At 45.5% G+C, this 22,979-nt stretch overlaps 5 protein-coding genes across 5 annotated transcripts; 3 read left to right on the forward strand and 2 right to left on the reverse strand.

Moving 5' to 3' along the window:
• The first annotated feature begins 192 nt into the window (after positions 1–192).
• On the forward strand, positions 193–1,592 carry LOC125765839 (mediator of RNA polymerase II transcription subunit 21). The gene is made up of 2 exons (XM_049431330.1): positions 193–810; positions 884–1,592. Exons 1-2 carry the CDS (start codon positions 769–771, stop codon positions 1,259–1,261), a joined length of 420 nt encoding a protein of 139 aa, XP_049287287.1. The 5' UTR covers positions 193–768; the 3' UTR covers positions 1,262–1,592.
• Positions 1,593–1,737: 145 nt separating this feature from the next.
• Positions 1,738–9,175, reverse strand: LOC125765757 (histone-lysine N-methyltransferase SETD1). Its single transcript, XM_049431199.1, has 5 exons — positions 8,827–9,175; positions 8,612–8,761; positions 8,107–8,383; positions 2,591–8,039; positions 1,738–2,504 (listed from the first exon to the last, which is right to left on the reverse strand). Exons 3-5 carry the CDS (start codon positions 8,379–8,381, stop codon positions 2,331–2,333), a joined length of 5,898 nt encoding a protein of 1,965 aa, XP_049287156.1. The 5' UTR covers positions 8,382–8,383; positions 8,612–8,761; positions 8,827–9,175; the 3' UTR covers positions 1,738–2,330.
• Positions 9,176–9,185: 10 nt separating this feature from the next.
• On the forward strand, positions 9,186–10,141 carry LOC125765845 (cytochrome b-c1 complex subunit 6, mitochondrial). Its single transcript, XM_049431335.1, has 3 exons — positions 9,186–9,317; positions 9,454–9,584; positions 9,699–10,141. Exons 2-3 carry the CDS (start codon positions 9,495–9,497, stop codon positions 9,870–9,872), a joined length of 264 nt encoding a protein of 87 aa, XP_049287292.1. The 5' UTR covers positions 9,186–9,317; positions 9,454–9,494; the 3' UTR covers positions 9,873–10,141.
• Positions 10,142–10,284: 143 nt separating this feature from the next.
• On the reverse strand, positions 10,285–22,817 carry LOC125765767 (rabankyrin-5). The gene is made up of 7 exons (XM_049431222.1): positions 22,595–22,817; positions 21,707–22,027; positions 21,221–21,636; positions 13,339–13,473; positions 13,028–13,266; positions 10,790–12,949; positions 10,285–10,717 (listed from the first exon to the last, which is right to left on the reverse strand). The coding sequence occupies exons 1-7, from the start codon at positions 22,596–22,598 to the stop codon at positions 10,582–10,584; spliced, it is 3,411 nt and encodes a 1,136-aa protein (XP_049287179.1). The 5' UTR covers positions 22,599–22,817; the 3' UTR covers positions 10,285–10,581.
• LOC125765831 (uncharacterized) lies at positions 14,983–21,202 on the forward strand. The gene is made up of 4 exons (XM_049431322.1): positions 14,983–16,117; positions 16,201–16,495; positions 20,425–20,657; positions 20,735–21,202. Exons 2-4 carry the CDS (start codon positions 16,423–16,425, stop codon positions 20,948–20,950), a joined length of 522 nt encoding a protein of 173 aa, XP_049287279.1. The 5' UTR covers positions 14,983–16,117; positions 16,201–16,422; the 3' UTR covers positions 20,951–21,202.
• Positions 22,818–22,979: the final 162 nt, after the last annotated feature.

Genomic DNA, 22,979 nt, shown 5'->3' on the forward strand with positions numbered 1-22,979 from the left:
ATATAATGTTATTCAATGAAATGAATTTGAATCATATTGTTTGGAGACTCTTTTTAATTTGATGATTTAATTTTGCAACAAAAACTTATATTTGTAATAGATCCACCATTTAAACCAATCGATTTATTTACCATTTGTTATGCACTAAAAATGGCCAAACAAATTTTCGAAATCCGAAACTTTGACAGCAATCATGCAGCAAAAAAATAAAAAACAACCAACCAAACAAACGCAGGTTGTTCTGAATTGGTTGTACTTTATTGTTTTTATCGGAAAAAGTCACGAAAATCCACTATTTCGGTCACCGGATTACACTCACCCCTTTTTCCCGGCAGACCCCCGGAGAAGCCGCACCTCACCGACTGTCGGGAACCAGCCGTATTAGCACTGTCGAGGCCGAGACCAACAAAGCTATGCCTGTTTAGGGCGCTTGAGACTGCCACAGAACAGCAGGAAAACCCCGTTCCCGGTTGCGGAATAAGCGACGGCGCTGTCTGCGGGGTCGCTGTATTGCCACGGTGCACATTATTTGCCAAGCAGCCCAATTTCCTGCGGGAGCTTCCATCGTCGTCGTTCCGTTTTGTACGGTTGCACGGTACGGGTGGATCCCTTATTTTTTCGTCCGGAAACATCCCATCGAACCTTACCAGGGGCTGTGGTTCTGTTCGTTAGCGTTAGTTTGTGTGCCTTCTTTGGTTTTTTTCTTTTCCCCCTTTTCTTTTCTTCAAAATTGTCGGAAAGCTGGATTATTCAATAGTCTTCGAAGCGATGGCTGACCGACTAACTCAGCTACAGGACACGGTGAATCAAGTAAGCGCGATTAAAAGCAAAGCTCCCAGAGAGGATCTAATACTGTTACTTTCCTTCCCTTATCTCACGCCAGCAAGCGGAACACTTTTGTAACAGCATCGGTATCCTACAGCAGTGCTCGATTCCGAGCAAGTTTGCCGGTTTTGAGCGTACCGGATCCCAAACGCCTCAGCAACAAGTGCAACAGCAACAGGAAGACTACCCGCAGCTATTCTCCACCCTGATCTCCCGATGCGCGAAAGACATCGACACCCTTATCGAATCTCTGCCCAGCGAGGAAAGTTCGATCGAGCTGCAGGTCCAATCGCTGCAGCGACTGGAAGCCGAAAACAAAGAATCGGCCGAGAAGCTGGAAGAAATCGTGCGCAAGGGCGAGCTGTTGCTGGAGAAAATTCAAGCCGCGCTCAGTGATATAGCCCAGTCCCAACTGGATATGCAGTATTCGTCGTGAAAACACTCCTTGCCAGCGGTACTAAGTTGGGTGATGTTTACAGCTGAAAGGAGAACTATACTTTCCAAGACGAAGCGCGCAAAGGATTTGAGCTTTGCGATGCGACGTGATGCAGTTCAATCAAAATGCGGCACCAGATGGGTAGAACGAAACGGCAAAGGAAACGCCCGAACGATGTGTAACACTCTCAATCAAAACAGCCGCAACCAAAAAGATTGGGAAAACGATATTTGTACACCGTCTTTTTGTGTGTCTCTTTTCTTTTTAAATCCCATACCCTTGTAGCATATTAAGAAAGCAAATAAAGTATCATTGATTTACGAAGAAAGGATGTACGATCGTCTATTTTCATTCATGATAGTTTCTCAATACGAGAAAAACATTCTCACATAATAATCAAACAACTTGTTTAATGGCTTTAGTCGCATGTGTATGTGTGTGTGTGTGTTTGTGTGTTTTTTTGTTCATCAGTTGTATTTTAATAATATTTTACTAATCGTACGCTTTATTCCCTAAGCTAGTATGATCAAGATTAAATCTCCTGTTAGTTTGCATAGTTTTCATTACCACAACACAAGATTTACACTAAACTCATCATATCAACACCGTTTGAGATTCCCCCAAAAAAAAATGTTACTAAAGGGAATCGAATGCATAATACAAAAAATATATATAAAAAAAAATAATAGAAAAGTGTAAGCGCGCAACGCATCAGAAAGAAAAACGGAACAAAACAATGACATTAACTAAATGGTTCGCACTGTTCGCTATTGCTCTTAATCTTATTAACTAGGGAGAAGGGACCGTGTATAAGCATAATTTTCCAATCGAAAGCGGAAAAATGAACGAGACTGCACGTGTCGCTTTGCCTGTGACTTGTGTATCAGACTCCCCCTCTCGATCCGGTACCTGATGTTCAGATGAGCATTTTCGTCTAATGAAAAAAATATATATACAGATACAGAAATGTACAAAGAGCAAACCATCATCTGCCCTATGGGGGTTGGACACGGTGACAACGCATGTGGTTACCCCAACCCAGCATGATCGATCGAAGCGATCTAAGCGTTTAGTTGAGTGTACCGCGGCAACCGGGTGCACCGCACAAGCATGGGATCTTTTCATCCTCCAGCGGGAACTTGTAGTCGTACGTAATTTCCTCATTCACCCCGATCGGTTGCTTTGAGTAGATTACTATCTTCTTTTCCGACTCAATCGTGATCACTTTCGCGTAACAATTTGGCTAAAAAAGAATGAAGGAAACGGGCACAAAAAGGATGATGATTATTAGAGTTTGAAGTTAAATTTCCTTGCGCCCTGTACACTTACGTTGCAACTATGGTTAATGAATCGCGCCAAATTACCGCACTTGGTCGCATCGATGATCGTTTCCATATCGATCCGGAACAGGTACGAACTGCCGATACCGATCGCTTCGTACTTCGTTTCGCGCAAATCAGCCACCGATGGCCGTACCATCTGGCCGACATACTCGATCACCATCTCGTCGGCCGCGATCGGTTCCATCGCAAACAGTCCCCAATCGTGAATGGCCGATTTAGCAAACTTGAGCTGCTTTTTGCGGAACTTGAGCTGATTGAACTTCAGCAACTCCGACTCCGTACTTGCCCCGAACGCATTCAACAACCGGCGCTGATTCGAACGAGCTTCCCGCGATATGCCTTGCATCTTAGTGACCGCCTTGGCTAGCTCCAGATTGCTCAGATGGTTCGCCGCGGCCGTACCCTTGAGATGGTGGTACTTATACTTGGCCTTTTCACGCGGATCAATCTTATAGTAGCCTTCCGTTCGGGCACTACCCGTCCGGTGTAGCTTGATGTCGGCAAGCGAACTACCGCCCCCTCCAGCTTTGTCCTTCTTGCGTCGCTTCGTCGGCGGTGGTAACAAAAGCGCCGGTTCGAAACTACGATCCGTGGAACAGTGATCAACCCAGTGCGTCGCGTTCAACCAGTAACTGTTTGCGTCATCCATCAGCAACAGTTCGTAGCTTTGCCGTATGTACCGAATGTCTTCGGTGTCGATACCGCGCGTAAGGAAATCGAACAGCAGTCCCATTTCGTTGGCCAGCTCGCGCGGACGATATTTCGGTACCGGTATAAAGCGTTCCAGTTGGATGCCTTCCATTGCCGGATCGTACTCGGTGAAGGAAAGCGATTGCCTATCCGGTCGCTTACGATCGTTCCTTTGTTTGGTTTGAACCGTTGGTGGTTTCATCACAGCGGTACCACCACTGCCAACCGGATTACCAGTGACTGTAGTGGCCGATGGATCGCCAGCAACGGTGGGGGCATTACTCGTCCCATCGGTTACCATCGGAAGTGAAGCAAGATCAAGAGCGGTTGGCTGCACGCCATCGTTACTGTTCGTGTAGCCATGGTCGTGTGCAAGCACGTTTTTGGACGAAGGTGCATATTTGTTGGTTTGCGTATTGGCCGTCGATGAATCGGACTGCTGCTGAGGCGAGGATGAGGATGGCGAAGCGGACGGAGGTAACGAATAGCAGTGATCGAGTGCCACCTGACTGGCCTGGCTGGAACCACCATCCGACGAGGCCGGCGATCCTTTAGTTCCACCGCCAGCCATAAAGAAGTCATCCGAACGTACCGAATCGCTCGGTACAGTTGGGCCGCTCGACGTGGGTAGCGCATTTTCGTGCTCCGAACCATTAAGTTCCTCTTTGATCGCTCCTTTGCGGGAGTTACCTTTGGGTGATTTACCGGCCACCGTTCCTTTACCACCAGCGGTACCACTCTTTCGCTTCTTCCCACTAGTCGATGGTGATGCCTGCTCACTTTTCGGACCTTCTTCCCGGGCAGATAGGTGCATATCTGCAACACCGCCACTACCACCACCATTACTATCACTGCTGGCGAAAAGTGAACTGAGCGGATTCTTTCGCAGTTCGCTCAAACCCGCACCCGGTGTAGGAGGCGGTTGGGAAAGATTTGGTGTCACCGGTTCCTCCAGACTGGACGGTTTACCACTGGCAAACGACAACATGGAGGCTTTCTTATTGTCAAGCAATGTCAATGGTTTACCAACCGGCAGTCTGCTATCCTTTTCGGTCACCGGTTTCCGGGCCACCTTTTCCTTGGCCATCCGTTCCAACTCTTCCTGGCACTCCTTATCAATTTGCTGCAAACATTCCGCTTTACGACGTCTCTTTTCCTGGTACTCACGTTCCTCATCCGAATCACTGTAGATCCGGTCCAGCATACCGTACGACGACGATTGGTGGTGGTTCTGCTGACTGCTGTCACTGTTACCGATTGTGCTGCTACTAATCGCCACACTTTTCGCTTTGCTTGGCGATTCACGACCAGGTGTCCGCGGTGGCCGCTCGTCTTCCTCCATCAGCAGCATCTCATCGCCGGAACTGGGCGATAAATCTTCGTGCAGTTCCTGTAGCGAAAGCTTTGGCAGTAGCGAATAATCGATGGGTGGTCTCTCAGCAGATGGTTTAGCTTTTTGGGCCGTTGATTTTACAACCGGATGCCCACCGTACGGTGGGGTGCGACTTCGACTGTGACTACGCCGCCGTTCGGTGGATGCTGCCGGAAGTACCTCCTTGCGCACCGGAAGTCTCACATCGTCCGAATCCGAATCGGAGTATATTTTGCCCACCTTTCCACCTTCTTTCAACCGTCGCGAGCCAAAACTGTTGCCTGTCCGCTGTTTAATCGGATGCGCATCGACGGTATCACTGTCCGAGTCGGAGTAAATACGATTTTCCCTGTCGCGCCGTTCGCGCGCTCGCTTCGCAGCACATGCGGCGGCAACCGTCGTGTCCACCTCCGACAGTGAACCCGATTCGAGACTATCGTCCGAATCGGACGCACTTGAATCTTCATCTTCGCTGCTGGAGGTAAACGATGATACGCTTGGCATTCGCTTCTCGGCCGAACGGGAAGGACCCGCTGTTTCACTGCTATCACCAGCAGTTGGCCTCGACCGATTGCCACTCTCAATGGATGGTGAAGATTCTCCCGCATCGACTCCTTTACCGGAAGACGACGAGGTACCGGTAGCGGTGGACGGTCCCGCTGTAGTACCACTTGAAGTTTCTTTCTCCGAATCCGATCCTTGTACCATATCGTCTTGATCGCTCTTGCGCGAATCTTCGTCCTGCGGTACAGGGCTCGGCTGTTTGCGTATACGCCGGAAGCTGGGCATTTTGGGGATGGTAGCGCGCAGCCCAAGCCCAACGAAACTGCCCCCACTGCTGTCTAGGTTGTCGTACGTTTGGCTCAGCAGATGATTAATGTCGGGCGGCTTCTCTATTTTCAACGCTACAGTTCCTGTTCCACCAAGCGCGCCGGTACTCGATAAGCTGGACGGTTCACCACCGTGCAGTGTCCGCTTGTTGTCGCCCTTGTTTTTCCGTTCCTCGTCATCCCACCATGCCTCATACTTTTTGAATGCGGTGTTTTCAATCATTTTTTTGTTGAAATCTTTCTTTAAAATTTGCTTCAGCTCTGCGACAATGCGATCGACCACGGAATCGATTGCTACCTCGTAGCGGTTTCGTTTAGTGCCGCGTGCTCGATCTTTCAGGTTCGTTGCACCTCCAGCATCGATAAAAGCATTATGTCCATCATCGGTCCCATGGGGACCAGGTTGTTTGCCCGACGAGTAGTACATCCCGGTGGACGATGGCATGCCGTACGTGTTAAATAGCGGTGCTCCAGGGAACCCGGTCGGATAGCCGGGATAATAGACGGAACCGGCAGATGATGGCTGTGCAGCATAGTTGTAGTAATTGTTGGTTGGATACAGAAAGGAAAAACTGCCCCCTTCGGTTGGTTCCGGTGGCGGGGGAACTGCTGGGGCAGGCTCACTGGGTAGTGGAGGTGCAGCTGGTTGGAGTACCCCAGTTTTTGAATCTTCCGACCCCGGTAATGGTGGTTTCTCCGTTGCTAGGCGCTTCATTTCCTCCTTTGGCGAAACGGCAAGACTTTCTTCATCATTTGCTAGGATCTCGTCGTCACTCGAGGAAATGTCACTCGCTCCTTCCTCTTTCAGGCATTCAATTTTTGGTTCCCGTTTTGGAAGTTTGAGCTCGTTCGATTCCTCCTCCGGTGGAAGCATGGGTGGAGGTGGTTTCGCAGGTTCAACCGGTGGTGGAGGACTTGGAGGGCGACGCGAAATCGGACCATCCTCCACATCCATCGGTTCTTGCTTCAACTGACTAGTGTCAACAATCGCTGTCGCTTCCGCAGTAACACTACCACCAATCTCGGGTTTTCGATCTTCTTCCTCGTCGTCACTGAGCTGCAAAAAGCTTCCACCAAACGTTTTCTCCTTGAACAGCAGTGCTATCCGAGTGTCGAGATCGAGTGTGCTGCCGCTGTCGTCGTCATTTGCGCCGGGAACTTTCGATGGTTTCGGTTCGGGTGGTGCTGGTGGTGATGCCGATGGAAGCGGTGGCACTGACTTTGTTCCGGTGGCCGTGGGAACTGCATCGATGTCCCATAGTTCGCCATCGTCCATGATGGTCTTGCTAGCAATGCTGCTGCTACTGTTTTTGTTGACCGGAGGCGGAGGTGGCGCAGGTGGCTTGGAAGCACTATCCCAATTCTCTTCCGGTGGAGGTGGTGGAGGGGGTGGCGGTGGTTGCGGTGGAGCCCACTTTGAAGAAGTTGACGAAGTGCCGTAGCTGCTTTCGGACGGCGGGTAACCGTACATACCGTACTCCGAACTTCCCGGGTACGAGGAAGAATAATAATCATATCCGGACTCGTACCGACTACCAGTTGGATAGCCGTCTGCTTCACCGTACCACGAATCACGATAGCTTTTGCCTCTCTTTTTTGGATCCCACTCACGATCACGATATTCACGATCACGCGTACGATCCCGATCTCGATCACGAGTTCTGTCACGATCCCGGTGTCTATCACGTGTACGATCCCGATCACGATCCCTATCTCGATCCCGATCACGATCTCGTTCGCGATCTCGATCGCGGTCTCTGTCCCGGTCCCGATAACGCTCCCGATCCTTATCCCGTTCACGGTCCCGATCTCGTACACGATCACTCTTGTGATGATGATGGTGATGTTTACGATCCTTCTCGTCGTAGTATTTCGCATCCCGGCTGCGACCATCTTCATCCCATTCGCCACCATATTGACTACGGCTGGTACTTTTCTCCTTGCTGTAGTAATTCGAATCCTGACTATTGCCCGCACTGCCAGAAAAATCGTCAGCATCCCATAGCTCCGTATCTTCCCCGATGCTCGAAACGCCCTTCTTTTCCCATGGCTCGGGTAAATGATCCGGTTCTGGCGGGGCTTTGCGATATGGTGGCCTCGAAGCTAGCGCCGTCTTTAGCCCAAGCGGATCACTCATCGAGGCTGATGGGTTTGGGAGGGAATGGTGGTTGGAACTGGCCGGAGGCAACGGTGGTAGAGGAGGCTGTGGCGGTGCTGGTTTCTTTTCGGACGTTTTTTCCTCGAGCAACCGTTTACACTGCTCACCGAATGGGTCTTTGAACACGTTCAGCACTTTGCCCATTACGGATGTACCATTTAGCTTTTCCACACACATGAGCGCCGAACGAACCTGCTCGAATACGATCCGCGCTAGACCGAGATGTTTGTTCGATACGGGATGATAATATATGTACAGCTCGGTAAATGTTCCGCATTTGGCCAGCATGTCCGATAGAAATGGCTTATCGATGTTGTCGTTCAGGTTTGTTATTGTGATTTCTACGGCTGGTGGTTCTCCGACGTAGTGCTGATCGATTTTAAACCTATCGTAGTATTGAAAAGCTTGGTATCATTATGAATTTCACAGAATGATTATTTCTTTGAACAAACCTCGGTACAGGAATATCCAGCGGCTCTACACGGGATCGAATACGGGCCAGAGGATTTCGTGGATCGCGTGGAATGACCGGCGGATGGGTCGGATCTCCCGGCACAACACCATCGTAACGATAAATTTTCTGAGTGCCCCTGTGCAGAAATGGATCGACCAGCAGCTTAAAGTTACGGGCTGCCTTTTGTTGAGCCAGCATGTTGCCTCCTGCTGCCGATGCTCCTGGCACTGGCGGAGTATTTGCCATGGTATTACTTTCTACCGTTCCATTCATCGCTAAAAAGAAATAAAAATTCGTTATAATGCTTCAGAAAGTTACACCTCTGAAGGTAAAACAAATTGTTTATCGTTCTGCGAATGGAACGCGCGCATAACATTCAAGTAAACTATCTGCCTCCTAACCTCACAAAACTATCACCTAGCATAGAGCGAAATGTCAAAACGGGAACTGTTCTGCAAGACCAGACCAGTTCGCAGAAATCCTGTTGGCTTGACTCATTTTACCTCCCAGTTAGTTGCAATTTGTTATGCTGCTAAAGTTGCTTTCACTCGTACTGGATTATACCATCGATAGTCGCTGCAGTGCCGTAAATACGGATTCCCGTTTCAGCATCGTACAAACATGCTCCATATCAAAACAACCAGTTCCCAGAACTGCAATGAAACAAAACAATGGCGTTTACTGAATCCTTTTTTACTTGTTCTATGTTGCTACTTACTGAAGGCTACTCTGCTGATGGGAACGAAGGTTTTTTACACGAACATGAACTACAAAATCGACTTAAAGTTGGAAATATTTACAGAGTCGCTTCACGTACGTCAGGGATTCTTTTCAGCTAGCCATGCACACAGGTCGACCACCAAGATTTCCGTCAACAAATGTATGTGACATTTTGTAATATGTATATTTTGAAAAACTTTTGTAGAAAAAGAATGAAATAAATGTTAATGATTGAAGTAAAATAATTGCTGATAAGAATGATATTCAACAATAAAAATAAATAAATATAAATTCTAAATTCAAAACAATCTGCTCGAATTTATTCTGCTTCTAAAAATACTGCTAGAAAACATGGCGTAAAACGTCAAACTTCTTCTTCTTGCATCGCGGTGTCGGTGTTCCTCTTCTTCAAAGTTGGTCCAAAAGTCAGAAAAGAGTTTGTCAAAAGTTATATCATCGTCTGGTTGCAACCTTCCTGTGCAATTTTTGGTAAATACAATATTTTAATCACAAAACTAAACGATTACCATAATGCTACTTGCTATGCACGTTTTAAATTCATCACGTGCTTATGTTTAGCATAACGTTCTTGAGTAAACATGTGTCCTTTTCATCACTTTCGTAGACTTCCTCGGTGATATCGTAGGCAATCGAAAGGCCGACACGATGGCTGCAAGGAAATGGTTTTCGTCCTTTTTCCCAACGGTAAAGGCCCAGGAGGAGGAAGATATTGTTGATCCGCAAACGGTGCTGCGGGTATGTGTCGCGAAGAGGCAAAACACAACACACTTCCTGTTGCAACATCTCACGACGGGAAGTCGTCCCCATTGTTCCCCCAAAACTTACGCCGTGTGATATTGTTCTTTTTAGGAAAAGTGCGCGCAGCAGGGACACACTAGCCAACTGTGGGAAAAATACCAGGCATGCAATGATCGTGTCGGTAGCCGTTCCCAAACGGCGGAGACATGCGTCGAAGAGCTGTTCGATTACCTGCACGAATTGGATCACTGCGTTTCAAAGACCCTGTTTTCGAAGCTGAAGTGAGGCGCTTACACTAATGAAGTAAAATTTTCTAGACGTGGTGTTAAGCACATTTTCGGGGGTGTCTGCCGTTCGTGTAGTGAATGGTACACACTTGAAATAGTGCGCTGATGCAAGGATACAAGCAACCGGAACATCCTAAGTGATTGCTTCGTTATCAACTGCTCTAATTTAGTTATGCATCGGGAAATCGCATGCATACAAACAATGCCTCGTCGAAATGTTAATATTCGAAAAGGGAATAGTAAATAAAATTGAGTTTTAAAAACTAATCACTTTTACCGTGTGCGAGCGGATTTATCGTATTCTTGACAAAAGTGAACAGCAAAGGTAATAGAAAAAAAACTTTCATCTTTCTTTCCTTTCTTTGCTAACTTAAGTGAAAATGATAATCATTATTATTATCTGGTATGTGTTGATATTGATGTCTGATAAATCTTCATTTTCGTGTGTTACATCGTGTATATAAATAATCTTTTTTTGTGTATAACAAAAAGATAATTACCAAAATAACAAATACAATAATGAAAATCAAAAAATGCGCTCGATTCTGGATGATGACCTTTGCAAAAATACGCTGAATTGGAGAACGTTATCTGTGTCGTAGATCAGCCTAAGTTGCAGATCGAATTTACAATGATAACCGTAGCTTCTGGTGCAACCGGGACACACATGCGTCAACAGTAATTCGTATTCGAAATTTACTTCCATTTCAAACGCCACCACTTCCAATTTGTAGCACTTCAAAGCAAACCGAGCACACCCGAACCGGTTTATTGATGCCAAATTTGATGATTGGCACATCGTTGTTTGAACATCGGCTACAAAGATTCCGCCCGCAATGACGGCTGAAAGTATACAAAAGAAAGAAAAAGTTACCCTGTAACTGAACAAACTGCCCTGTTTTACTACTTTTTTACCAGTGATGTTTCCGCATGGTGATACTAAATTTGGTGCCACACTCCTGGCACAACTCAGACGAAGCCCAGGGCGATTCTTGTGGCAGTTCGTCCAGCAAACGATGCAACAGCTGATTGGTCGCTAGCTTAAAATTAAATATCGTTAATCCTTCCTTGTTTTCGGCTCCTAAGCAGGCGCCATTCTTCACCAACATGCGACACAATTGTGCCTGACCTCGCATGTACGCCAACAGCAGAGGTGTATTGCCCTGCAGATCGGGACTGTTGATCGGATACTTTGGCATGCATTCGAAGAACAGCTCCAGTATAGCTGCGGCCGTATTATCCTTGCCACAGCGGCACAGCTCATGTAGCGGATTGCAACCCTTCATATTAACCGCTTCCGCGTTTAGTTCTGACTCGGTGAGTAGCTCACGCACGACCGCAATGTGACCTTCGCGTACTGCAATATGCAACGCATTATTACCGTCTCCATCGACGGCATCGAAATCGGCACCGTTTTGCAGTAGAGCCGATACGGCACCAACCGTACCTCGCTCGGCTGCCACATGTAGTGCCGTTTTCTGTGTAGCATCACGATCGTTTAACCGCGCACCGGCTAGGATTAGGTTTCGAATCAACATTTCCTTCTCGGATGCGGCCGCTAGATGAAGTGGCGGTGTCTGATTAACATCGTGCACGCGCGAATTTACATCTACCTGAATTGATAGAAGAAACAATACAGATTCAAGATCATCTCGCATGATCGCCAGATGGAGAAAATTGCGTCCCCGTTGATCGATCTGTTCCGCCGCGTTCGGCAACCGCTCGAGAATATTTTGAGCCGCTTTGTTATTACGAACTTGCAGTGCCGATGCAAATGGTGTGTTGCCGGTTTTATCGCGAATCTTCAGATCAATACCCGGATGGCACAACAGAATGCCGATTATCTCTTCGTGTTGGTTTTCGATCGCAATATGCAGCGGTGTCTTCAGATCACAATCAACCGCATTCACGTTGGCTCCGTGACCGATTAGCGTGTGCAGCACATTGCGAAGACCCCATTGGCAGCAGAGATGCAGTGGGGACGCTTTATCCTTTGCCTCATCACCGCCCTGTCCCTGCGGACCTGGTTGACGAGGCGAATCTAGATCGCATCCACTTTTGATCAGAAACATGGCCGCCTGTTCCTTGTTCTCGTCGATCGCTCGATGCAGCAGCGTTTGCAAACATCCGTCCGGTCCGGGACCCCAACAGTCCGTATCGACACCGTGCCGCACCAATACCGAGGCAATTTCGAACTGTTCCGATTCCAGTGCACTCCAGAGCGGACAGTCGCCCTTGTTATCCGGTGCGCTGAGTGATACTCCACGGGAGCAAAGTGCATCTACCACGTCCACCAAGCGACAGTGAATGGCGAGCTGTAAAGGTGATTCCTGATCCGCCGTGAGTGCGTTCATGTCTGCACCCTGGCTGAGCAGAAAAACGGCCGTCTTTGAATCTTCCTTTAAAATTGCTTGGTGAAGCAGCGTCATATCCTGACCGTTGCGTGCATTCACATCAGCTCCACCCTTGATCAACAATGGTACAAGTTCATTGTATCCAAGACTGAGCGCTAAACTCAATGGTGAGTCACCGAATGCATTTTTCAGGTTGAAATCTACCGTGGCCGGAGGGTTCGATTCTTTGTATTCGATAAACGCTTCCACCACATTGGTGTAGTTCTCTTCGACGGCATAATGCAGGGCCGTTTTCAGTTCCGTCACACCCGACTGTACGTTGGGCGGTGCACCCTTCTCTAGCAGGGCACGGGCAAGGTTTGCCAAACCTTGCGATGCAGCCACATGCAGTACAGTCAATCCGGACCGATTGATATGACTAAGGTTGCAGTGCTCGGTAAGAAAGACGGAAGCATCTTCTAGCTGTTGTTTCGCGAGAATGTGCAATAAACTGTCGCCCGTCTCTGGATGGATGACATTGGCACGAGCTCCACGCTCTAGCAGGCGCCGGGCCAAATCGTACGGTGGTCCATCAGTATGTGGTGGCATCAGTGCCAGTTGTAAGGCACATTTTTCATCCTTCGTTCGTACGTTCGTATCCACGTACGCAGCATCGGTTTCCGTCAACAGCTCGTCAATCATTTCCACGTGCTGGGACATTATAGCGACATGGAGTGGTGTGCTAAAATGAAAGAAAGGGAAATTGTAACCGCAAAAAAACAAAAAAGCTTTAATATTCCATCGTAAATAGATCTCTTACTAGCCCTTGCTGTTTTGCATGTTAGGATCGGCCTGTTGCTTCAACAGCTGCCGTCCAATGCTGAGCATTTCACGATGCGTTTCCGTGTCTGTGCTTCGTTCCGAGTATGTGCAAACCAGATGTAACGCCGTATCGGACGTGTCCCGCGTGACCAGATCGACGTTGCAGCCTTTTTCTAACATAAACTGGGCCGTAAAACTGTCCCCACGTTTAATCGCATCGATCAGCAGTGTATTTCCCTAAACGAACACATTAGAATACGTTGCATTTGCATTACATTCGACGGGGGATCGTAGAGGCACTTTTCTTACCTCCGTTGTATATGCGTTAATATCAGCTCCACCTGTTTCGAGCAGTGTCTGTGCGATTGCTGTACTGCGACCCATTAGTGCCAACCCTAGCGGTAGTTGACCCTGTGGCGATAGGCTGTTCACGATTTCCTGAAGCTGTAAGAAATTTCAAGAATAACACAAAGTGGTATTAGTTTTTTTAAACACTTTTATCAAATTTGAATAAAGAGTCGAGTCTAATATACATTTTATACATAATTATAATTATCATATTGATGAAGTTCACAATAAGCTAGTGGAATTATAATTTATAATTTGTATCCGCGGGGCCTTTTTTTTAAATTCACATCACCTATTTGTTTAGCTATTTAGATATTTAAAACAAACAAAAAATAGTCAGCTCATTTTACAAGCGACTGTATTAACATTTTTATGCTATGACACACATTTTCGTTCATGGTATGTTTCCGAAAAAAAATGGTATTCGTTTAGTGTATATTTTCTAATTCCAACCAATGTTAATAACACGATGCATGGGTTCAATTTTAAAAACACACTCTTTGGAAAGCGTGCGAACGTGCGTTACGCTTTCACGTGTGTGCCCGTTACACTAAATGTGTCACCCTTGTGTGCTCACGAAACCTGTCCATCCATCAGACAAGTGTACACATTTTTGGATGGATCTCTATTAAATGCACAAACAGTTATTAAAACATTTTATACACGCGGCGAGGATAAGGAGAGATAGTTGCGATCGAATACATGAAATGTTTTTCCCGCAAAAAAAAAAAAAATAGAAATTCGTCTGTTATGAGATTGTCAATAGATTAGTAAGAATATCCGTAGCTTGTTCGATGCCACAGTCAATTTACACGGCCTTAAAACCAGGCGGTGATAAATGAACTTTCATTAACATACATCCCATGTTATTATTATTCTTATTTCCATGTTCTTATTAATGCGGAACAGAATCGAATCAAAACTGTCCGGAACTCTTATCGCGTTTATTAAATTTCTAAATTCAAAGTTTTATTTTTGCCTTCCAAATCTTATCCTCGAACAGAATTTGCATACGATTAGTACGCAAGATGAAAGATTTAACAGCATCTTTTGAATAATTCATACTAAGAAGACCGTTTGCCAGGGTCAAGGATGGAACAGATACCTTGAAGGACAACGGCCTCATCTCTTCTGAAAATTGTATCGAGTCTGGTGGTAGCGATGACGATCTACGGAAGGAGCCATACGAGAAGATTCAAAACAAAACTACCCCGACCATGTCGAGCTTCCGTGCCGGCCAAGAGCTGAGAGTGCAATGCACCGGAGCTGGCAATCCACCGAAGCTTCTAAACACGCGAAAGCCGACATCGAAATGAAAGCCCATTCATTCAGTTCTCCATCCAAGCCAGTCGTTCTGCTGCTGCTCCCATTAGTTTCCCGTTCGGAGTCAGTTTTTATGCGTTCGTTTTGCCACTATCGCTTGTTTTGTTCGATCCGCCTTTCGCTACGTTTTTCCTTTGCTTTGTTGCTGCTGCTGCCGCAGAGCATGGCGTTCTCTCGCTTTGTGCTCTCCGCTTGGTCGACGTGAACTGGGCGCCCCGAAAGGGCTAACCGAATGCGTACACTCGTTCACGGTTCTCTTGCACCGGGTAGCAACATACGAGAGAAGATGATTTCAATTCAGTTGATGATTGACTTTCACGTCTGTTGGATCGCCGCAGCATCGGAACGACCGGTGACCGTTCCGAACGGTTGCTGATTTCGAAAAAAAAACCGGAACTAGTGCCTAGTGTCTGTTAGTTGCTACTCCGGACGGTACACCTAAAACCGTCTGCTTCTTTCGCTAACTTCGCCAGCTTTTGAAACTTTCCAAGACGGGAAGGAAATCTTCCTTCGCACAGTTTTGCTCGCCTTGTTTCTGTGACCGAAAGTGTGCTGAAAATATTCACCAACAGCACCGCAGCACCAACGATCGATCGCAGTTTTAGGTGATAGTGGCCGCCGACTCGATTAGTCATACTTTTTCTTGTCCGTGCTCAGCGAAAACGGCTTCTGGATGGGACACGCAGTTCTATAATTAAAAAAGCAAAAAAAGGCAATCGCACCAAATCGACGACGGCACGACACTGAGTGGTTGTTATTTGTTTTTATTACCACTGGTCACACCAGGCACATGCGAAACGCGACACCAACGGTGGTGGTGGTGGTGGTGGTGGTGTGCAGTCCGACCGTGACCTTGTTTGGGTGAACCTTTTCCAAGATTTCCTTGCGCCGGCACCCAGAAATGGTTTAAAGGAACGGTTGAAAGTTTTTCGATCGTACGTGTGTATGTATGTCCGGTATATCAGTGGTGCTGTATTTAAATGGTTATGATCAAAAAGGAGCACCAATGATTAAATGACCTTTGCCAAATATCGAAGTGGATCGAATCAAGCTCGTAAAATTTATACAACGGATGTAGTTTAGAAAGTGTGCGAATGCAACACGATCTTTATACGACGCACGAATTGAGCACACCAGCAAGAAGGATCACCCTCCCTGTTTTTGCACCCAACCCGACCGAACACACAGCAACATTCCACAGTTTCTTCTAATTTTAACCGTCCGTTTCGGTGGTGCACTTTGCAAAAGAACAGACGGACGGATTCAGTCTGGAAAGACAGCATGGAGCATTGTTTTACTCGATAACGGTGCACACAGAGAAAACCCGCAGAGACCGGTGAATCTAACGGGATCACGACGTTACATACCCGCTGCTTTGGCAAACGGGTCGCTGCCCATCTTGCCGCGAGAAGAAACAGTAAGCTTCAAAACAGTAACCATCCGCCAAGATCTCTGTTCCTAATGCTGTTTGTTGATTTTTCGTGTGCCATTTTTTTGTAGCTGCTTTCTTTCAAAATACTTTAAATTATCTAGACAGCAAACAGCACGATTCTGTGCTACGTGACGATAACGTGAAAGGTTGCGTTGTTTGCGGCAAGATCGTGTCTTCTATCGGGTGCTGTTGTTGTAGGGGTCGATCTACCCTCGACAGCTTCAAAAGGTTCGAACGCGTTTAGTGTCTCAAGACACTACTCATATCAACAGATATACCCCCCTGTCCCAATGGACACGGTTAGCAGACAGAGCGGCAGCCGATCGATGATATTCGTAGCGTTACTTCTATTTCTCATTGCAGGTAATTACACTTTGCTCGGTTTTTCTTCGAATTCGTTGATCTTCTAGAGTTAAAAATTTCACACTGCAACGGTTTAACAGTTAGTACTAACAGTTAGTAGTTAGTGTAAAAAAGATATAAATTTAGGTCCTAACTCAATCGCCCAATCCTCTCCAAGCAAGGAAGTTGTTCAAGAAACAAAAATGATTTTAAAATTCGATATAATCACAACTTCATTTTGGTCAAGACCCTGGCCTGGTGAAAATAAATGGCTTCAAAAAAAAAAGCACAGCAACGAATGAGTCAATTAAAAGATGGTATGCAAATTAACTCCTCTTCATCTTCATCCCATACGTTTACCAATCAGGATGCGGATGGAGTTTGTTGACCGGTTGTTTATCCCTGACGCATATGTGTGGTACTGTGAATTTGTGCCGTTTGGCCGGTTTTTTTATAATGTCTACAATGTTTGTGAAAGGGAAGAAAGTGATGCGTTCCCAGTTTGTTTTTCCTTTAACTTTCCATGATCTTCACAACGAATGATCGCCGTTCGATCTGCCGTTTTTTATTTTGGCGCACGAATGTAATTTTTTGATGATTTTATAATTTTTGATATCTCAAACAACGTGCAACGGTTGGGAGGACAACATTAGTAGTTCAAATATGGAAAAATATTAGCTTGATAATTTAACATTGAAAAATTGCTGAAGTACAGTAACGGTTGAATCATCCAAAGGTAGTAGAAAGATTCTTTTTTTTAACATTTTTATAAAAAACCCATAACACCAACACTTAACACATTTAGATGATATTTCACAAGCATATGCAGGCACAGTGAATCATGGAAAATATCTGCTATTATTACAAACGACATCTCCCGGAACACTGTCAACAATATTAAAGTGGGTGTTTTTATTCATATCTGCCAACCCGCGGTTTCCAATGAGTCAGAGACAAGGGTGTTTAGTGCCGTACTGGTCACCAAATACTATATCACGAAATGAACACCAACCCCCAGCCTGAACCCGTGGGAAGATATATACATTCATTGGAAAAAAACGTATAAAAAGTTACAAAGCATTGATTGTCTGCCTACCTCATCCGCCGGGAATCGATCACGTGTGTGTTTTTTAGCTATCGAACTATTATATCACTTTTAGTCAAATTTACGACGAACTAAGTTCATGGAACTGTCGTGTGACGAAACAATTTCCTTGACTACTATTAATTGCAACTCCTCATTGGCCTTGCAACTCTACTCTAGAAATAAAGCTCTGATTTCCTTACTGTCGCACAGAAACATCCAGTGAGAGATGCTGGGCGACGATAAAAAGGTGGAAGGTTGAACTACTGTGCAGCGGCCGCATTACGTTTACCCTCGTGAACTGGAGTGACCGAATGCACTGAAACGAGTTCACAGTCTATAAGAAGCATGGCCATTGAAAACAGGTTTCTGTGAGAAGGAGAGTGCGTACTTTCGAACCAGGAAGCCATTTCCAACATTAAGATCAGCAAAAAGCAAAAAAAAATGTTTCTTCTTGATGCAAAACTAAAAGGGATCACTGTGTCACAGTTGATTGTTGTGTCACAGGGATGCAATGATATGGACATTTTGATTCGATATTCATCTAGGTAGAAAGGCCTAGGAAAGGCTACTAACCGTATGCTGGCATCGGTCTTCATACAACCTCCCCTGAACATCAATGTCCGATCCCGCAGTGAAATGCATCTCTTCCATTTGGCACGCTTCAACTGGGACAATTAGGGAATTGGGTCATAACCTGTTTGTGTGCGGCGTCGGTGCCCCAGTATATACACTAGGGCGACCGAGGTGTCGCGGCATTTGTGTGCGATGTTTGTGACCTGTTCCCTATTACAATGTTTAATCAGGCGCCATGGCTACGGTAAGCCAGCAGCAAGTGATTGTGTTGGGACTTGTTGTTACTCAGACCCTTCCTGACTCGTGCACACACGTGCGATTCGGTGTGCGGAGTAATGTGTAAGAATGGAAACCGACTCACTATCACTGTGGGCCGAATTTTACATTCCACTCGGGGCGGCAAATCTGTTTTAATGCTGCGTGTTACGACGTTTTTTACCATTCCGATTTGCCGAGGGCAGATTGGAACCGAATAAAATAACCTTCTGGAAACATAAGCCGTAACATTGATAGCAAGTGGTGCTTCAGCTGTTCGTGATGCTTGGATCAGAGTCGCATTTATTCGATCGCAAAGTGAATTTATTTGGCCACTTCTAGACGGCGTTCCATAACACGAAAGGTTGCAACACGTATGCTTTAGCAAACACGAAGCGCTTAAAATAGAAGCTGACCGAACGACAAGATCGAGTGACGACCTAGATTAACATGAGAAGTTTTGCGTTTGGTTTTTTTTGAATTATAGTAAAATCGGAGCGTAAAGAAAAACTATTATTTTAAGAGTAAGACAATTAAATTAATTTGTAAATGATGTCATTGTTTATAAAACTTTAACGCTTTACTTAAAATACTTCAAAATACTTTAAGATACTACACTTTTTAGATACTTTAAAGGGACAATCATCAAACAATCACAAAGTGTTGGCAAAAATGTTAGCAGTTCTGTATCGATAATAAAATGCTCCCCCAACGTAACATTATAGCCGATATTATGACCCTCATAAGTTTGATTCCGAATCATTAGTCACAAATGGGTGTACATTCTCGCCTGTTCTACTGCTGCTTCTATATCGTACTGCATTAAATGCAGCAAACCCTACCCAGATGTACGACGAAGCATTGGAGGTTAACAGTGAAGTGCTTTATGTCGCCTGTCTGACTATGTAACGTGCCGTATCCACAATTCCATTCTAACAGAGACTTCCAATCGTCTGAGAAAGTGCTACATGCAACATTCATGGTTTCTTGTGGAACCGGAAATGGTACTAACCGTTTACCAGAGCAAAAGCGTAACGAGAGAAGTGGTCCCATGCGCCCAAGGGAGAGAGAGAGAGAGAAAGTTTGTGTAGAACTTTAACTTTGGACAAAGAATCTCTCATGATACCGCGATATCGATGCACCGGAACCATAAGCACGAAGATGACGAATAGAATGTTTCCATCCATCCATGAATGAACCGAACTTGTAAGGGAAAAGTGGAGGAAGCTTAGCGAAGTAGGAAACACTTGAGCTAAGCTAAATGAACAAAGTGCTGGGTGCGTGCTCCGGGCGGAAATGTTGATATTATCGTATTGTACACGTACGTCTTTAGGCTCTTTTATTTCTTCGTTGAAAAGAAGCACATGCGTCAGCTGTGGCGATTAACAGTGCTACACAGTTGAACGGTAGGAAGCTGGAAAGGAAAGGAAACTGCATTCGTAATTCATTGAATTCTTGTGCTCCAATGCACCCCTCGGCATTGTCACTTCTTTTGGGAATGTTTTGGTGAAGTGCTTTTCTGCATATTCTCCCATCTTCTAGCTTCTCGTGCATGAACCTGCACGTGGCCAGCAGAGTATTACTCGTTGAGATCAACGAAACAAAAAAAAAGGGTTTGTGTCGCTCGATTGGAGTAGCTTACAATCAAACTAAGTTGAATCACGTACGGGCAACTCAATCCACATATTTAGATTGCAACAACATTATAAAAGACTAGAACATGAAGGATTTATAGGAAAGTCGTTAAAATTATCAAAGCGACGGATGTCGGAAAAAACGATCCACTTACAATAGTGATAAGATAGATGGTTAAAGAAGAAGCTAGAAGCGAATATTAATTTGTAAAAAAAAAATGAATTCATCGAGCCAAGGAAACCACTATGGAATAATACATTTGCTAATTGTCCTTGTTCACATTCTACGCATGTGTTTAATTTAAAATGTTAATATTTATCACAACTCCACAGTTAAAATCAGTTCAAACATTAATAAAACATCAATTTTTCGCATTTCTTTTTCTTCTATTCGGCCACAGAAGTGGAACAAGTGATGGGTATCAAATGCTACCACTGCACGGTGGCACCTCCGAGTCGGCATCAAAATAACACCAAAACGCAGCTATGCTCCAAATTCGACGAATCCAGCTACTATGAAGTAGACTGTCCATGGTCGACCATGTGCATGAAGCGCATCTTCAAGCTGAAACTACTGAAGGGCGAACAGGAAACGGTAAGCCGTGGTTGTGCCCAGCAAAAGAACACAGAACAGGTAAGAATGCATAACTTGAGCGCGAATTGCAAATCATGTTCCATTTCGATAATGAATGCTTTTGCTTTCCTGGATAGGTTTACAAATCTGGTTCCTGGACACCGCAGCATAATATCGAGGAACCGTACACGGAGGGTTGCCAAACGATAGACGATTCGATGTACTGCTTTTGCCGGGGGTCTCTCTGCAATTCGGCTACGAAAGTATCGGATAGGGCCAACTATCATACGGACGCGATGGCCGTTATATTTGTGTTCAATGTGATGAAATACATTCGCAACATAGAGCACTGAGCACTAAGCGAACGGAAAGAAGTAAAAAAGTAATAAGCTAAGTACAGTAAGTGATCGACAGGTTTCAACATCTGATCATAATGTGATACTGAAGTGCTGTCCCACGTGACAATGCTTCAAAAAATATGCCTTTACTCAAAGTGCGGCAAAAATAAAATGATTTGTTGTATTGTTATACGCGTTTTGCTAATACTCACTAGTGTGTATACAGGTTAATAGATATGGATGGAATAAAACAAAAAACAAAACGCACATGCGTATTGCACTTACCGAACCGTTATTTTCCACTAAACACAAAAATACGACATCTTCCCGAAGTAACCGGACGGCAGCATGGAGTGGATGTTTAGTTTTGCTTTTAAGCATTTTATACAGCAGCGCACCGGACATATGCTCAAAGTCTTGGGGCGTTAGATCATCCCAGTGGGTCGATATGAGCCCGGAACAGTATTCCAACAGGTTTGCCGCACCCACTTCCTCTGCAACGCAGTAAAACCGGACACAGGAGCGTACCGATACGGATGATACGAGCGCACGTTCACAAAGCCCCATCAGGCCGGGCAGTTTGAAACGATGGGACGTTTTGAGCAGTTCTAGCGCAAGTGAATCGTGCTGCAGATCAACAACGTCCGTGTAAATCCAGCGTAGCAATGCATATCCTACATCTGCATCCATATCGGACCAATCTGGAGATGGACAAAAGGGTAGAAAATAATTGACCCAAAGCTAAATAGGAAAACGAAAGCTATGGCATACCTAGTTCGTTCTTGTCCATTAGAACCTCTTCCCGCCACTCTTCACTGCGAGCGTTCAGGACAAACTTATGGGCGGGCATGGTTTTTTCCTTCAGTTTGACCGTAATGTCAGAGTAGGTCGTTCTTCCATAGAGAGTGGCCACCGTCATAACCAGCCGCGATATGAAGCTGCTAAACTCCCCGGACAGATCATGATCCTCGTTTGCCGCTGCCGCTTGACTGTATTTGCGCTCCAGTTCGGCATAACTTTTCTGCAGCTTTGTGTACTCCTCCTTCAGCAATTTGAGATGTTTCTCTAGCTTAACAGTGTCACTGGTGCTAGCTGAAATAGAATAATATCGGGACGAACCAACATATTAATGTTTTTTTTCTATTTTAATTTTTTATCATATTACAACGGCAACATTTGCGTACGACATGATAGTTGTATTATCTTCCACTAGCAGCGCTGCTTGTTTTGTTTATTCTTGATAACACCACAGCAGATCATCGGTGTTAATTTGCAATCAGAGAAACGCCCTTTCCGCTTTCCCCACATTCCCCCTCTCCTCCCATCCTATACGTCTACGACATGTACACATTGTGTGGAGCTTATGATATGCTCATTGATTGCGATTTAATGCTTTTCCTATGCCACATCGCCAACTGGGAGGATGCTACGCTTATCCGGTACTCTGCCGCTAGTTTCTCTCTCTCTGTACGCCACTTCAGTGCACTTGTCCAACAAACTGCAATCATCACTTCCCGTAAGAAACTTCTGATTCTTTGCGGCAATGCACCTGTGTGACACCTGTTAGGTCTTGCAACGGTTCTAGTCTGGCGGAATGACTCTTCTATGAAGAAAACCCACCCCACGTACTGAAATCACTGCATGATGCATTCTACCTACCCATCGTATCGGCGTTTCGGAACACGGCACGAAAGCTTCGGTTTCACCTTGCAGGAGGACGTTACGCGTACGGGTCGACGTCGAGGAAACGAAATAAAGATGCCAATACAATTATGTACAGAAGGGCGCCGAGTATACTACAATAACATGACTACGTTTTTTAGGCACACACTTGTTTGTAGCGGATGAGAAAACACAAAATCGCTGGCTGACTTTCGGCTTTCTATCAACATAGGCGAATGACAGCTCCTTTCAATCGATGGATGACAGATTCATCTTTTCAATCTGAACGTTGCATTTCAGGCTGCGCGAAAATATGGTTAATTGTTTGATATATTATTTACCAACTTAAATTAGATAATTTCATGCGTTGCTTGACCGCTTC

This window comes from Anopheles funestus, chromosome 2RL (genome assembly GCF_943734845.2).
Source record: "Anopheles funestus chromosome 2RL, idAnoFuneDA-416_04, whole genome shotgun sequence".
NCBI classification, from domain to species: domain Eukaryota; kingdom Metazoa; phylum Arthropoda; class Insecta; order Diptera; family Culicidae; genus Anopheles; species Anopheles funestus.